The 16,104-nt window shown below is 41.2% G+C and overlaps 1 protein-coding gene across 45 annotated transcripts in view; it reads left to right on the top strand.

Moving 5' to 3' along the window:
* Positions 1-9,399, top strand: part of ALG8 (ALG8 alpha-1,3-glucosyltransferase) — a 40,018-nt gene extending 30,619 nt beyond the window's left edge. For 24 of the 45 annotated variants that reach the window (XM_077964021.1, XM_077964040.1, XM_077964059.1 and 21 more), the window contains 5 exons: positions 267-406; positions 2,864-3,003; positions 5,344-5,441; positions 5,750-5,822; positions 7,143-7,392. In XM_077964021.1, the coding sequence (XP_077820147.1) occupies positions 267-406; positions 2,864-3,003; positions 5,344-5,441; positions 5,750-5,822; positions 7,143-7,374 (683 nt within the window). In that variant the 3' untranslated portion in view covers positions 7,375-7,392. Of the gene's footprint in view, positions 1-266; positions 425-2,080; positions 2,120-2,863; positions 3,004-5,343; positions 5,442-5,749; positions 5,823-6,171; positions 6,510-7,118; positions 7,393-8,998 lie in introns of those variants that run through there. The other 21 variants (XM_077964035.1, XM_077964030.1, XM_077964033.1 and 18 more) reach the window with 14 other exon arrangements.
* Positions 9,400-16,104: the final 6,705 nt, after the last annotated feature.

Genomic DNA, 16,104 nt, shown 5'->3' with positions numbered 1-16,104 from the left:
AGCAGATTACCATTTGTTCCACCTGCTGGCAAGTTTCCTATAAGCTGCTCAAATTCCCTGTTCCAATGCAAAGAGCTGCTTTATATATTACAATATTGAGACCAGAGGCATTTTGGGTAGAATAGTATAGGGCTAAATTCATGAAAGCTTAGCTTTGAAGCATCAATAAGATTTAGTAGCTTACTTTTTTTCCTCAAGGAATTACTTGTTAATATATGGTATCTCGCTGATAAAGATAAAAATAAAACAAAATGTCTGTTTAATAGGTTTGAAATTGAAATTTCTTGATCCCAACAATATTCCCAAGGCCTCAATGACAAGTGGTTTGGTTCAGCAGTTTCAACACACAGTCCTTCCCTCAGTGACTCCCTTGACAACCCTCATCTGCACACTGATTGCCATATTGGTAAGAACTCAACAGATGGTACTCATTTCTTAAGTTTTCTCTGCTTTCCTTTTGTCTGGCTGATTAAATTTCAACTTTCAAGCTCTTCCAACTGTAGGATAAATTTCATGCCTGTAATCCTTCTGCAGATTGAAGCATTTCCTAGCAATTCTTAGAGTAACTTTGAACACCATAAGGAAGGATTACCAGTAAAGCCTCTGTGAGAGATTCTTGCCAGTGGCTGTTAGACCATCTGTTCACCCTGGGGGAAGGGAAAAAGAAAAGCCCAGGGAGAAAGAGGCATGGATCATGCTGCGAAGAAAAGAAGGAAATGTTTGTGGCAGGGACATCCAGATTTGGTTTGTTTTTCTCATCCTTAGCTAAATTATCAAAATTCCAAATGTATCTGGACAGTGTGGATGTTTTGTCTTGATGGTGATAATGAGTTGAGAGAGTCGACAATGGCTTTTTGAACCTAAGATGAGTCTAATATGAGTGGAAGATGCTCTTAGAGGCCTTATTCTAAGTACTTGAGAAATTTTCGTTTCTAAAATTTCATTAGTGATTACAGTGACTTCAATTTCATGGTATAATTTTAGTAGAATTCAATATAAACAACTCAATCGTTTCGATAATTACACTCATCTTTAATTTTGGTTTCTGAATGTTTCAAACCTGCTAGCAACCACCTGACTCCACTTAATTACATGGCAGTACAGGTATGTAGATAATTAAGCTCTGTTGGCCTGTTTGTTCACAGATTTTAATTGAGGTAAAACGTTTTTCCTAAAATTTCAGCCTTATGAAGTACATATAGTTTCTATGGCCTTCCAGTCCATAAAACTAGATATTTGTTAATATGGTAAATCTAATTTATTGGCTCAAAAGTATCTATGGACTTCTGTAGTTTGACCTATTAGGTTCATTAATAAGTGAACTATTAGTAAACTATGAAGATATAGTAAGTTGTTAGACGGTATATCACAGAACCTAATTATTAATCTTGATAGTATAATTAATTTTTTTTTTTTTTTTTTGAGACAGAGTCTTACTCTGTCGTCCAGGCTGGAGTGCAGTGGTGATTCTCCTGCCTCAGCCTCCCGAGTAGCTGGGATTACAGGCGCCTGCTACCACACTCAACTAATGTTTTTGCAGTTTTTTTGTTTTTGTTTTTGTTTTTTGAGACGGAGTCTTGCTCTCTCGCCAGGCTGGAGTGTAGTGGCGCGATCTCAGCTCACTGCAACCCCCACCTCCCGGGTTCAAGCGATTCCCCTGCCTCAGCCTTCTGACTAGCTGGAACTATAGGTGCACGTCACCACACCCGGCTAATTTTTTTTTTTATTTTAGTAGAGACAGGGTTTCACCATGTTGGCCAAGATGGTCTCGATCTCCTGACCTCGTGATCCACCCACCTCGGCCTCCCAAAGTTCTGGGATTACAGGTGTGAGCCACCACACCCGGCCTTTTTTGTAGTTTTTAGTAGAGACGGGGTTTCACCATCTTGGCCAGGCTGGTCTTGAACTCCTGACCTCGTGATCCACTCACCTCAGCCTCCCAAAGTTCTAGGATTACAGGCATGAGCCACCACGCCTGGCCAATTTTTTTTTTTGAGACGGAGTCTTGCTCTGTCACCTAGGCTGAAGTGCAGTGGTACAATTTCAGCTCACTGCAACCTCTGCCTCCCGGGTTCAAGAGATTCTCTTGCCTCAGCCTCCAGAGTACCAGGGAATACAGGTATGTGCCACCATACCCAGCTAATTTTTTTTTTGTATTTTTAGTAGAGATGAGTTTCACTCGTTGGTCAGGCTGTTCTTGAACTCCTAACCTCAAGTGATCTGCCTGCCTTGGCCTCCCAAAGTGCTGGGATTATAGGCATGAGCCACCATGCCTAGCCAGTAGAATTAATTTTAATGAGTTAACGATATACATCAAGGCCAGGTGTGGTGGCTCAAACCTGTAATCCCAGCACTTTGGGAGGCCAAGGCGGGCAGATCACGAGGTCAGGATTTCAAGACCAGCCTGGCCAACATGGTAAAACCCTGTCTCTATTAAAAATACAAAAATTAGCTGGGCGTGGTGGCATGCACCTGTAATCCCAGCTACTCAGGAGGCTGAGGCAGGAAAATCACTTGAACCCAGGAGGCAGAGTTTGCAGTGAGCTGAGATCGTGCCACTGCACTCCAGCCTGGGCGACAGAGCGAGACTCCATCTCAAAAAAAAAAAAAAAAAATATATATATATATATATATATATATATATACACACACACACACGTCAAATGCCAATTTTTTCTGAGTTGTTGCCTTTATGTTAACTTTTGTTAGACTGTGCACAAAGTGATCAATGATTTGGTTTCATGAAGAATTGTCTAAGATCTGCTGTCTCTCAGAGATGATGCAAATTGTATTCACCTGAACTCTGTTTCTGTAAAGTCTATTTCAAATGATACTGAAGTTTATCTTTGCCTGTTGTTTCTAGCCCTCTATTTTCTGTCTTTGGTTTAAACCCCAAGGGCCCAGAGGCTTTCTCCGATGTCTAACTCTTTGTGCCTTGAGCTCCTTTATGTTTGGTTGGCATGTTCATGAAAAAGCCATACTTCTAGCAATTCTCCCAATGAGGTAAGCAGATAGCTCAGCCAGTGAGCATTTCGGCATATTTCACAATGTTCCTATTTTCTATTTGCTCTGTCCCTTCTGGTCATGTTCACCAGGATAGGCAAAAACAAAGATGTATAGGAACAGATTTCCTTCTACTAGGACAGGACAGGGATGCTTAACTTGGGATTCTTGGACCCATGAAGGTAGGCAAAAATGCATGTACTATTTCTGTTTCTGCCTTTTTGGAAAGAAGCACTGTAGTGATTAAGTACCATGAAAGCCGGCTTTTAGATCTGATCATTGAGGGGCAGTATGTTATAGAAAAAGCCTGGGCTGGCCCGGCGCGGTAGCTCACGCCTCCAAAGCTCAGCACTTTAGGAGGCCGAGGTGGGCATATCATGAGGTCAGGAGATCGAGACCATCCTGGCTAACATGGTGAAACCTCGTCTTTACTAAAAATACAAAAACTTAGCCGGGCGTGGTGACACATGCCTGTAGTCCTAGCTACTAGAGAGGCTGAGGCAGGAGAATCACTTGAACCCGGGAGGAGGAGGTTGCAGTGAGCTGAGATTGCACCACTGCATTCCAGTCTGGGTGACCGAGTGAGACTCCGTCTCAAAAATGAAAAAAAGAAAAAGCTTGGGCTTTGGCGTCATCCCGTCTGAAAATAAGGTTCCATGGTTCCTTGTTAAGTGTTGTTAGTCGAAGTAAGGATTTAGTCTCTTCTGGAATAATACCTGATACTGTACTACATTTCAGATTTTCCAGAACTGTTTTTGTTTTGCATTCTTTCTTTTGAGCCTCACAGTAATCTTTAAGATAAAGGGCCAGGCATGGTGGCTTACATCTGCAATCCCAGTATTTTGGGAGGCTGAAGTGGTGGGTCACTTGATGCCAGGAGTTTGAGATCAGCCTGGCCAACATGGCAAAACCCCATCTCTACTAAAAATACAAAAATTAGCCAGGCATGGTGGTGTATGCCTGTAATCCCAGCTACTTGGGAGGCTGAGGCATGAAGATCCTTTGAACCTGGGAGGCAAAGGTTGCAGTGAGCCAAGATGGCGCCATTGCACTCCACCCTGGGGCAATAGAGCGAGACCTGTCTCAAAAAAAAAAAAAAAAGAAGATAAAATAAATGGGTATTATTCCCTTTTTTTTTCTTTTTTTTCTTTTTGGTAGAGACAGGGTCTTGCCATGTTGCCTAGGCTGGTCTCAAACTACTGGGCTCAAGCAGTCTTCTACCTCAGCCTCCCAAAGTGCTGGGATTGCAGGCGTGAGCCACCAAAACAGGCTTATTCTCTGTCTTAACATCTGAAGAATCTAGGGCTCAAAATGTCTGTGACTTATCCAAAGTCACACAGGTCGCAAGAATTAGTTAGGACCTGAATCTTATGATGTTGAGTCTATGATCTTTTCACTATGCCATGCTAAAAAAAACCATTTTAAATGTAATAGTGTCCAATTTAGGCATAGTTGAAACCCAATAGATAGATAAATGGTAATAATAGCCTTTTTCTTGATATTTTTCTTAAATCTTGAGAAATCATTTAAGCTCTGAAAGTACATTAAGCAAATTTGTCAGGCCAGTATATGGCTTGTCTGGGTTCATTTAGTAGCTTGGAGTTTCCAAATTAAAAAGTAAAGCAAAAACTTTTAATGTCTTTAGTCTGAATTCACACCGAACACCAGCAGGTCAAGGGCATTGTCCAACAGATGAGCTATAGGGTTGGAAATGAAACTCCAAGTCCTGTTTCCCTGACTGCCACCACTAGGCAGCTCCCAATCCCACAACATTCCCATCTTTGGAGAAGGCGATTACTCAGGGAAGCAAGATTCTTTTTTTTTTTTTGGAGACAGAGTCTCGCTCTGTCACCCAGGCTGGAGTGCAATGGCATGATCTCGGCTCACTGCAATCTCTGCCTCCCAGGTTCAAGCGGGATTGAACTACTCAGCCTCCTGAGTAGCTGGGATTACAAGCGCCCACCACTATGCCCAGCTAATTTTTGTATTTTAAGCAGAGACGGGTTTTCACCATGTTGGCCAGGCTGGTCTTGAACTCCTGACCTCAGTTGATCCTCCTGCCTTGGTCTCCCAAAGTGCTGGGATTAGAGGCATGAGCCATTGTGCCCAGCCAGAAGCAAGATTCTTTTATGATACCCCTGATTCAGTTTGATACATACTATTGATTGCTTAAAGTTTCCTACTAGAAAATTAATATTCTCAACTAAATTGAACTTGTGGCAAAATCATCATGTTCTTTTATGCCTAAGCCAGTTCTAATGTAATAAGAGATGCAGTTTATTTAAGCTATTTGCAAGTGTAATATCAGTTGTTGTTTTAAGAAATTATTTTTATTTTTAGCCTTTTGTCTGTGCAAAAAGCAGGAGATGCTTCGATTTTTCTGATTCTGACCACAACAGGACATTATTCCCTCTTTCCTCTGCTTTTCACTGCACCAGGTAAACAGCTTCTTTTGAGAAAGATATATTTGACTATCACACCCTTTTCATCGAGGCCTAAAGATTAATACATCTGATTTAAACAACCCTAAAATCTCTTGGAAGGAGAGAGATCATTCATCTTCTTAAATAAAACCTCCAATTTCCCCTAATTCTCAGCATCTCTGGATGTCACAAAAATGTAAAATTAAACTTAAAAAACATTATTAGCATTATATAGCTGTGTCAGTGTGCTTATATTACTTTCAGCATCCTGAGTCTTTCTCTCATCAGCTCAATTATCTTTTTTTTTTCTGTTCTTTTAACAGAACTTCCCATTAAAATCTTACTCATGTTACTATTCACCATATATAGTATTTCGTCACTGAAGACTTTATTCAGGTAATCCAAAAAAAAAGTTTAAAATTATACTTACTGTTGTGAAATGTTTACACCTAAATGGTCAGATAAGCTTTTTAAATTTTATTTTTAAGTTATAACAGTAATATGACAACATTACAAAAAACATTGGTAAATAGAGGGAGAAATCACTCAATCCCATCACTCAGGCGAGACAACATAGTTTGTGTCTTTGGGGGATTATTTGAGGAAGACTACTTAAAATAAAATCTTATATGAAAACTCAAAAACTGAATGTAAAATATGCTTTATGAATAAATCTATTAAATACAGATGCATATGGAAAAAACCAGAAGTTACTATGGTTTTTTTGTTTGTTTGTTTTTTTGAGATGGAGTTTCACTCTTGTTGCCCAGGCTGGAGTGCAATGGCGTGATCTCAGCTCACCACACCCTCCGCCTACTGGGTTCAAGCAATTCTCCTGCCTCTGCCTCCCGAGTTACTGGGATTACAGGCATGCGCCACCATGCCCAGCTAATTTTTGTTTGTTTGTTTGTTTTTGGAGACGGAGTTTCATTCTTGTCGCCTAGGCTGGAGTGCAATGTCGCGATCTCCACTCACTGCAACTTCTACCTCCTTGGTTTAAGCGATTCTCCAGCCTCAGCCTCCTGAGTAGCTGAGATTATAGGCATGCGCCACCAACATGACCGGCTAATGTTTTGTATTTTTAGTAGAGATGGGGTTTCATCATGTTGGCCAGGCTGCTCTCGAGCTCCTGACGTGAGGTGATCTACCCACCTCGGCCTCCCAAAGCGCTGGGATTACAGGCGTGAGCTGCCGTGCCCGGCTAATTTTGTATTTTTAGTAGAGATGGGGTTTCTCTATGTTGGTCAGGCTGGTCTTGAACTCCCAACCTCAGGTGATCCATCCACCTCGGCCTCCCGAAGGTCTGGAATGACAGGCATGAGCCACTGCGCCTGACTGTGTGCAAATTTTTACTACAGAATTATAGGTGGAAACTTTTTCTTTTCTAAACCGTATGTAATGTTAACTATAATTTTTTTTTTGAGACAGAGTTTCACTGTTATTGCCCAGGCTGGATTGCAATGGCATGATCTTCTGCCTCAACCTCCCAAGTAGCTGGGATTACAGGCCTGTGCCACCCTGGTCGGCTAATTTTTGTATTTTTAGTAGAGATGGGGTTTCTCCATGTTGGCCAGATTGGTCTAGAACTTTTGACTCTGGCCTTGGCTATAATAATTGACAACAAGACAGTGCAGATGGGGAAGCTTTAGCTAGGAAATGTTTGCTAAACCAGGATGACTCATCTAAAATCAGACTTTTCTATCCTTTTTCCTTCAGAAAAGAAAAACCTCTTTTTAATTGGATGGAAACTTTCTACCTGCTCGGCCTGGGGCCTCTGGAAGTCTGCTGTGAATTTGTATTCCCTTTCACCTCCTGGAAGGTGAAGTACCCCTTCCTCCCTTTGTTACTAACCTCAGTGTATTGTGCAGTAGGCATCACATATGCTTGGTTCAAACTGTATGTTTCAGTATTGATTGACCCTCCTGTTGGCAAGACAAAGAAACAATGAATAAAGGAACTGCTTGGATGTGTGCCAAGCAATTATTTCATGGGAAATTAACCAGAACTTGAAGAAAGTTGCCAGTGGCATCAGCCATTGGTAGAACTGTTTAGAGCACCATTCTTCCTCACTTATTCTTGCCCAGCCTAGCAACCTGATTGTCACCATGGTGAGAAGCCACTAGCCCTCCATAAGCACTGAAACACATCTGAAAAAAAATCTCGCCTTTCCCTGTTAAAATTGTCTGAGATCATTCAGACTGCTGTGCTTGCTCAAGCCAAATGGGGAGTCTGATTAACTGCATAATTACTTGTAGCCTATGCTAACCATTGTGAGGATATAAAGCATAATTAGAATCCTGTGCTAAGGAAATATAAATGAAATGCCATTTTGTATGCACAAAAAAACTTCTGGATTGTTACCAGCTGCTACATTTTCTTCTTGACATGTACACAGGCAGATGGTGTACTGTCCCCATTCTGTACACCTTGTTCCAGATTTTTTTTCTTTGAAATTATACAGTGACAATACTCACAAAGCCAAGGGGAGTAGTTAAGGTACTGGTTTGGCCAGGCAGCAGAAACTACAAACCACAGCTACTTTACATTGATTTAAAGATATCTCGTGCAGCTCATTTATTCTAACAGCAAGCACTGCAGTTTTTATAAGGTGGCCACTTAAACCTTTCATCATGTGCAGGAGCTGAAGTGGTTTTTGCAGTCTGGTTCTTATCCTTTCCCTTCCTTAAGAGTACTTCATAAACGCTTTTTATCTAGGACCCCAATTTGCGTAATATCTGCCACACATTCAAATTCAGCCAACATTTATCTAGCCAACAGTAGGAACTTTCACCATGTTATTTTATTTCTATTTTATTTTTCAGCCCTCAGGCAGAATTCATACATTTTATTTACCCATTCTCCGCTAAGATCAGAGAGACTCCAAGGTCAATGGCATTCTGAGATGGAATCCAGCTATTCCATCTCTTCCGTCTACTCCATTTTCTAAGACTTCTTTTGGGTCTGTTATTGCAGAGACAAAGATGGGGATCTTACCAAAGGGGGAGGGAAGTGTAGCCCCTCTAACCTATTTTGCTTCCCACAGTCTCTTCTCCACCCTGTGTTCCAGCTGGCCTAACAGCTTCAAACTCCCCATGTGCCATGCTGTCTTGTACCTCTCTGTTCCCTTTCGTTCATGCTGCTTCCTCTCCTCTCTGCTGACTTTTCTACCCTGTCATCTGATTATATGAACCTCTTCAAGATTAGCTTAACTGCTGCCATGTCTATGAATATAAAGGCAGAATGGTGTAGTGATTAAGAGTAGGGGCCTTAAAGTCATATGGCCTGGTTGTAAATCTTGCCTCTATCATTTTTTTTAATCTGTAGGCAGGTTATTTAACCATCTTTTATCTGAATGTTCTCATCTCTAAAATGATTACATAAAAGATTTAGAACACTGCCTGATTCATTTTAAGTGCTCAGTCAATAGCATTGCTATTTATGTGAATCTTTTCCTATCCCTCTACCTTCTTCCCTCCCTCCCAAGAATTGAGTTGCTCCCACTGTGCCAGGAGTCTGCTGATACCATTAACTGCTGTAATACTGTATTATGCTTGTTTACCTTTTTTCCCCAGGAGACTAGCAGTTTGAGAGCAGAAGACCACACTTGTCTTCATAGCCCCAGTTTTTAGCACAGTTAAATGAATGAATGAAGCACACCAAACAAGCCATGATTAAAACCTAAATATTTTACTAGTACAAGCGTAACACAAAGGACCAGCATAGTTCCTCACATCTTTGCTGTTGTCCAAGCCAAAAAAAAAAAAAGTAGAAGATGAATTTGGATGCATTTCAACATGACCAAATTTACTTTGTTGGTTGTTATTGTGAAAGTGATGTGATGTCAGAATGGGAAGAGCTCATCTACTGTAGAGATTTCCAGAATGTTCTGTAGAGCACTGGAGGTTCTTCAGTGTTGCCTCAGAGGCCCTGGGCTCTGTGCATAGTAAATCGCTTTGATCTCTTTCATATATTCACGTGGCTTCATATACATTTTCATTTGACTTCAAAGTCCAAATATAGTCTTAAAACAGTTCAGCTGAGCACAGTGACCCACACTTGTAATCCCAGCACTTTGGGAGCCTGAGGCAGGCGGATCACTTGAGCCCAGGAGTTCAAGACTGGCCTGGGCAACATAGTGAGACCCTTTGAATATAAAAAATCAAAAAATTAGCCAAGTGTGGTGGCACATGCTGTAGTCCCAGCTACTCAGGAGACTGAGGTGGGAGGATCACTTGAGTCCTGGAAGTCGAGGCTACATGAGCTGTGATCACACCACTGTATTCCAGCCTGGGGAAGTAAGCAAGACCCTGTCTCCAAAAAAAAAAAAAAAAAAAATTTCAATGTCTTGTATTACCAGGAGGGAAATGGCTCCAGACTGAAGAATACCTTGTTGGTACCAACACAGACTAGAATCTAGACTTCTTGTCTACAGCCCAGGATTCTTTTATTCTTTTCCAAGCACTATACTTTGTAATCATATTTTAAAACTTTACAGAGATATGGGTGGTTTTCAACAAATTCCTAAATTTCAGCAGTCAATAAAGGAACTGCTGGTGGCGTCTGGTGGCTCATAGCACTTTGGGATACCAAGGCAGGAGGATCACTGGAGTCCAGGAGTTCAAGACCAGCCTGGGCGACATAGTGAGACCGATCTCTACAAAAATAAAAATTAGCCAGGCGTGGTGGCCTGTGCCTGTAGTCTCAGCTACTCAGGACGCTGAAGTGGGAGAATCACTTGAGCCCAGGCAGTTGAGGCTGCAGTGAGCCATGATCCTGCCAATGCACTCCAGCCTGGGTGACAGAGCGAGACCCCATCTTAAAAAAAAAAAAGGAAATGCTGTTTCAAAATATTTTGAAATCTGGAATTAAGCAAAATTTAAGAACAAGATAATGTTATCAAAATGTAAACAAATAAGATACATAACTCATTTCTTACCTACTACTTAATGTATATGCAATGTGCCACAATTTAAGAAGATAAAAGAATAGGTGGTAGGACTTTGTGTTCTTGATCACTGTATCTTTCCTCAGGTGGAGGCATAGAGCCAGAACTGGGCAGGAACTATTGGGAGGATGTGCTGTCTTTCTAGCCCAACTCTGGTATAGTGTTTCTTGTTAATGACTTCCACCCTGAAACTTTGTGAAGGAAGCACTCAGTATCAGAATTGCCCCCTAGGTATAGCCCATGTGGCTTCTGTTTGCAGTTAATAGGAAAGAAAACATGCCAATAAAATAATGACCTTTGAAAAAGATGTGTTTATTTTTGATTAAAATGTCAATTTTGTGCACATATTTGATTTTAATTGCATCATGAGTCATCTGTTAAAAAGAGTTCGAACATTTGTTTTTAGATATATTTCTCTTTAAGATGTAATTACACTTATAGCATGCTGTTGGTTTTTTAAAAAATCCATCTATCCCTTTGTTTGTTCTCCAAAGAAATTGGCTACTGTGCTAATGGCAGCTGAGATTGGAACAATCATATAAACCTTAAAAGCTTGAAGCAGTATAGCCATTCATTTCTCACAATGAAGTCCCATATTCAGCATCTCCATTTTATACAAAGGTCAATAAAGGTACTAATTTTTTTTTCAAACTATGGAGTCAGAAACAAAAACAATATACGTCGGGTGTGGTGGCTCACGCCTGTAATCCCAGCACTTTGGGAGGCTGAGGCGGGTGGATCACTTGAGATCAGGACCTTGAGACCAGCCTGGCCACTTGGTGAAACTCTGTCTCTACTAAAAACACAAAAATTAGCCAGGTGAGGTAGTGGGTACCTGTAATCCCAGCTACACAGGAGGCTGAGGCAGGAGAATTGCTTCAACCCGGAAGGCAGAGGTTGGAGTGAACTGAGATTGCACCACTGCACTCCAGCCTGGGTGACAGAGCTAGACTCTGTCTTTAAAAAGAAAAACAACAAAAATATTTGTACTGATAAAGTGACTATGAAAGGGACAACACTCGGTATACCTCTGTACAATACTCTCAAAAGAGACTTTATAAGAATTTCAGAGTCCTAGAAAGGCTTTCAGAAGAACATTCCACATATTTATTATTATTATTATTATTATTATTGTTTGAAGATGGAGTCTCACTCTGCAGCCCAGGCTGGAGTGCAGTGGCACAATCTCGGCTCACTGCAACCTCTGCCTCCTGGGTTCAAGCCTCAGCCTCCTGAGTAGCCGCCACGCCCAACTAATTTTTTGTATTTTAGTAGAGATGGGGTTTCACCATGTTGCCCAAGCTGGTCTCGAACTCCTGAGCTCAGGCAATCCACCTGCCTCGGCCCCCCAAACTGCTGGGATTACAGGCATGAGTCACCACACCTGGCCAGATTTATTAATTTTTTTAGTGATTTTCTGAAAAAGATAGTTGATTAAAGCAGGATGGGAGTGCTCACCTCTCAAAGCATCCCCTCCCATATGTGCAGCTGTTTGTTAGGGCATTTTTAATGACGAATTAATATTTTTCCTTCTCTGACTTTGTCCTATTGGTTTCTGGAGCAGGACATACTGGGGGTCTACTCATATTTAAATAACAGCCCTTCAAGTGATACAGAAGGTAAACCCCATACTGTTATGTGCCAAGTACAGTACTAGACATTACATCTCTTAATCCCTACTAAAACTGCAAATGAAATCCATTATCACTTCACAAAAATATTTAATGAATTTTTATTGAGTGTTATGCATTGTGCTTAATGCTGGAGATCAAAAAGTGGACAAGAAAACCATATTGCTGTCCACAAGGAATTTATATTCTAGTGGCTCGAGGGTCCTAAGAGCAAAGAAGAGTGGAGAAATTGAAGTTGGAGAAGTAGGCAGCGCCCAAATCATGTGGGAATTTGATTTTAAGTCAAATGGGAACAAATGGGTTTCAGATTTTCTGAGTTATACTTTCATGTAGATGGAGCAAAATTCATGAGGTCCCCAGCTACCCAGTTCCCCTACCAAGAGGCAACCATTGTTACCAATTTTCTAATGTATCATTCCAGAGATGCCAGAGATATTCAATGCATAGACAAGTATTTTTATGTACATAAATAAAAACATTATACACACTTTTGACCTCACATTTTTTATTCTTTATTTTTTGACAGGGTCCTGCTTTGTTGCCCAGGCTGGTGTGCAGTGGTGCAGTCTCGGTTCACTGCAGCCTCCACCTCACCCTCCCAAGTAGCTGGGATTACAGGAGGCATGACCAGGACCAGATAATTTTTGTATTTTTTGTAGAGATGGGCTTTCACCATTTTGCCCAGGCTAGTCTTGAGCTCCTGGCTCAAGCAGTCCACCCCTCCTCAGCCTCCCCAAGTGCTGGGATTACAGGTGTGAGCCACTGTGCCCGCTGACCTCACTTGTGTGTGTGTGTGTGTGTGTGTGTGTGTGTGTGCATGCTTAGTATGGAGTTTATTCTATTATCAGTACATACAGAACTGCATCATTCTTTTAAGAGCTACATATTATCTGTATTAGTTATCTATTGCTGTGTAACAACATAGTGGCTGAAAAAAACACATTTACTGTCTCACAGTTTCTGTAAGTCAGGAGTCTAGGCACAGCTTATCTAGGTCCTCTGCTTCAGGATCTCTCACAAGGCTGCAATCAAGGTGCCACCCAGAGTTGTGGTCTCATCCCAAGGTTTGACTGAGAAAAGATCTGTTTCCATGTTCACATGGTTATTGGCAGAATTCAATTCTCTATGGGTTATAGGACTGAGGGCCTCAGTTTCTTGTTGGCTTTTGGGTGGAAACCAACCCTCAATTCCTTGCCAATTGACCCTCTCCCTGGGGTAGTCAAAACATGGCAGCTAGCTTCATCAAAGACATCAAGGAAGGAAATTGGCTATCAAGATAGCTGTCATGATCTTGGCCAGGCGCAGTGACTAACGCCTATAATCCCAGCAATTTGGGAGACTGAGGCAGATGGATCCCTTGAGCTCATGAGTTTGAGACCAGCATGGGCAACATGGCAAAACACTGTTGCTACAGAATATACAAAAATTAGCCGGTCATGATAGTCCCAGCTACTCAGGAGGTTGAGGTGAGATGATGACTTGAAACTGGGAGGCGGAGGTTACAGTAAGCCAACATTGCACCACTGCACTCCAGCCTCGGCAATAGAGCCAGACCTTGTCTCAAAAAATAATAATAATATGTCATGATCTTGTGTAATATAATCATGAAAGTGACATCCTGTCACCTTTGCCACGTTGTGTTAGAAGAAGTTACATGTCCAACCCACACCTAATGGGAGGGGATTACTAGCATGAGTTCCAGGAAGCAGAGATAATTGGGACCATCTTAGAGTCTGTTCATTACAGTGTCTATTGTATAGATGGACCAGAATTTATTTAACAAGATTTCTCTTAATGGACATTTAAGTTGTTTAAATTTTTGACAGTATGAATAACACTGCAATCAATATCAGTATTCCATTCTGCATGTGTGCTAGGACTGCACATGTTGAATTAAATTTCTAGAACTAGAATTTCTCTTTTTTTTTTCACTCTCAGAATATGCTTAATAGAACTAGAATTTCTATGTTGAAGGCTATGCTCAGTTGTACTTTCGATAAATGTTGCCAAATTGGTGATAGAAGTTGCATCAGTTTATGTTTCACAGGTGGTGTATAAGGATGCCTATTCACACATTCGCCAACTTACTGTGTCATCAAGTTTTGCCAGTGACGTCTGTTATCTTCATTTGTATTTCTCTTATGAGAGAGGTTAGAAACTTCTTATATGTTTAAGAGCTATTTGTATTTTATTGATTGATTGAGACGGAGTCTTACTCCTCAAGTGGCACGATCTCAGCACACTGCAACCTCCACATCCCAGATTTTTCAAAAGATTCTCCTGCCTCAGCCACCTGAGTAGCTGGAACTACAGGCGTGCGCCATCATGCCCGGCTACTTTTTGTATTTTTAGTAGAGACAGGGTTCCACCATGTTGGCTAGGCTGGTCTTGAACTCTTGACCTCTGGTGATCCACCTGCCTTGGCCTCCCAAAGTGCTGGGATTACAGGCATGAGCTACCACACCTGGCCTATTTTCATTATTTTTAAAATATAAATGGTTTACTAGATTGCCGAGGTTGGTCTTGAACTCCTGGGCTCAAACGATCCTTTCACCTCACCTCCCAAAGTGCTGGGATTACAGGTGTGAGCCACTGTGCTCAGCTTAGCCATTTGTGTTTTCTCTTCTAAAAACTGTGTTGATATTCTTTGCCACCTTTTTTTTTTTTTTTTTTTTTTTTGAGATGGAATCTCGCTCTGTCAGCCACGCTGGAGTGCAGTGGTGCGGTCTCGGCTCACTGCAACCTCCACCTTCCAGGTTCAAGCAATTCTTCTGCCTCAGCTTCCCAAGTTGCTTGGATTACAGGCACAAGTCCTCACGCCCAGCTAATTTTTATATTTTTAGTAGAGACAGAGTTTCACCATGTTGGCCAGGTTGGTTCTGAACTCCTGACCTGAAGTGATCCACCTGCCTTGTCCTCCCAAAGTGCTGGGGTTACAAGCGTGAGCCACCAGGCCAGCCAGAAATAATTTTTAAAGACACAGTATAAACCATAAAGAATAAGATTGGGGCCGGGCGCGGTGGCTCATGCCTGTAATCCCAGCACTTTGGGAGGTGGAGGCAGGTGGATCACGAGGTCAGGAGATCGAGACCATCCTGGCTAACATGGTGAAACCCCATCTCTACTAAAACTGCAAAAAATTAGCTGGGCGTGGTGGTGGGCACCTGTAGTCCCAGCTACTAGGGAGGCTGAGGCAGGAGAATGGCGTGAACCCAGGAGGCGGAGCTTGCAGTGAGCCGAGATTGCGCCACTGCACTCCAGCCTGGGCGACTGAGCGAGACTCTGTCTCAAAAAAAAAAAAAAAGAGTAAAATTGGCTGGGCATGGTGGCTGATTCCTGTAATCCCAGCACTTTGGGAGACTGAGGCGGTTGAATTGCTTGAGCCCAGGAGTTTGAGACCAGCCTAGGCAACATGGTGAAATCCCATCTCTACAAAAAAAATTAAAACATTTTTTAAAAATGGGTAAAAGATGAACAACGAATTCATTCATGGAAGAGGAAACTAGAAGAATCAATAAATATGAAAATATATTCAGCTTCACTAATAATAAAGGAAAAGCAAAACCATAATGAAGTAACATTTCTACTAGAAGACTGGCAAAAATTAAAGTTTGGCAATGGCAACAGACAACAGGCAAAGGTTGCCAAGGATATGGGGAAACCCAACAGAATCAAGTGGAAAACCATTGGAACTAATAGGAAAGTGTAGCAAAATTGCCGAATACAAGAGCAGCATTCTAATTAAGCAATTAGAAAAGGTAATAGAATATAAAGATATTTGCAACAGTAACAAAAACTATAAATACCTAGAGACATACTAATTAAAATGTTCAAGAATTTTGTAGAGAAAATGCTAATGTTTTATTGAGGAATATAAAAGGAAATTTGAATAAATGCATAAATACATACCATGTTCATAGATCAGAAGACTCAGCATTTTAAATGTATCAGTTCTTTCCATAGGAGTCTATAAATTTAATGAAATTCTAATCAATACCCTAATGAGATTTTTCAAATAACTTGACGAGGTGATTTTAAAATCATAAGGAAGTCTAAAGATGTACAAATAGTAATAATAATAATTGCTAACATTTATTAGCTT

Source organism: Macaca mulatta, chromosome 14 (genome assembly GCF_049350105.2).
Source record: "Macaca mulatta isolate MMU2019108-1 chromosome 14, T2T-MMU8v2.0, whole genome shotgun sequence".
Classification (NCBI taxonomy): domain Eukaryota; kingdom Metazoa; phylum Chordata; class Mammalia; order Primates; family Cercopithecidae; genus Macaca; species Macaca mulatta.
This window is presented reverse-complemented; position numbering and strand designations above follow the sequence as displayed.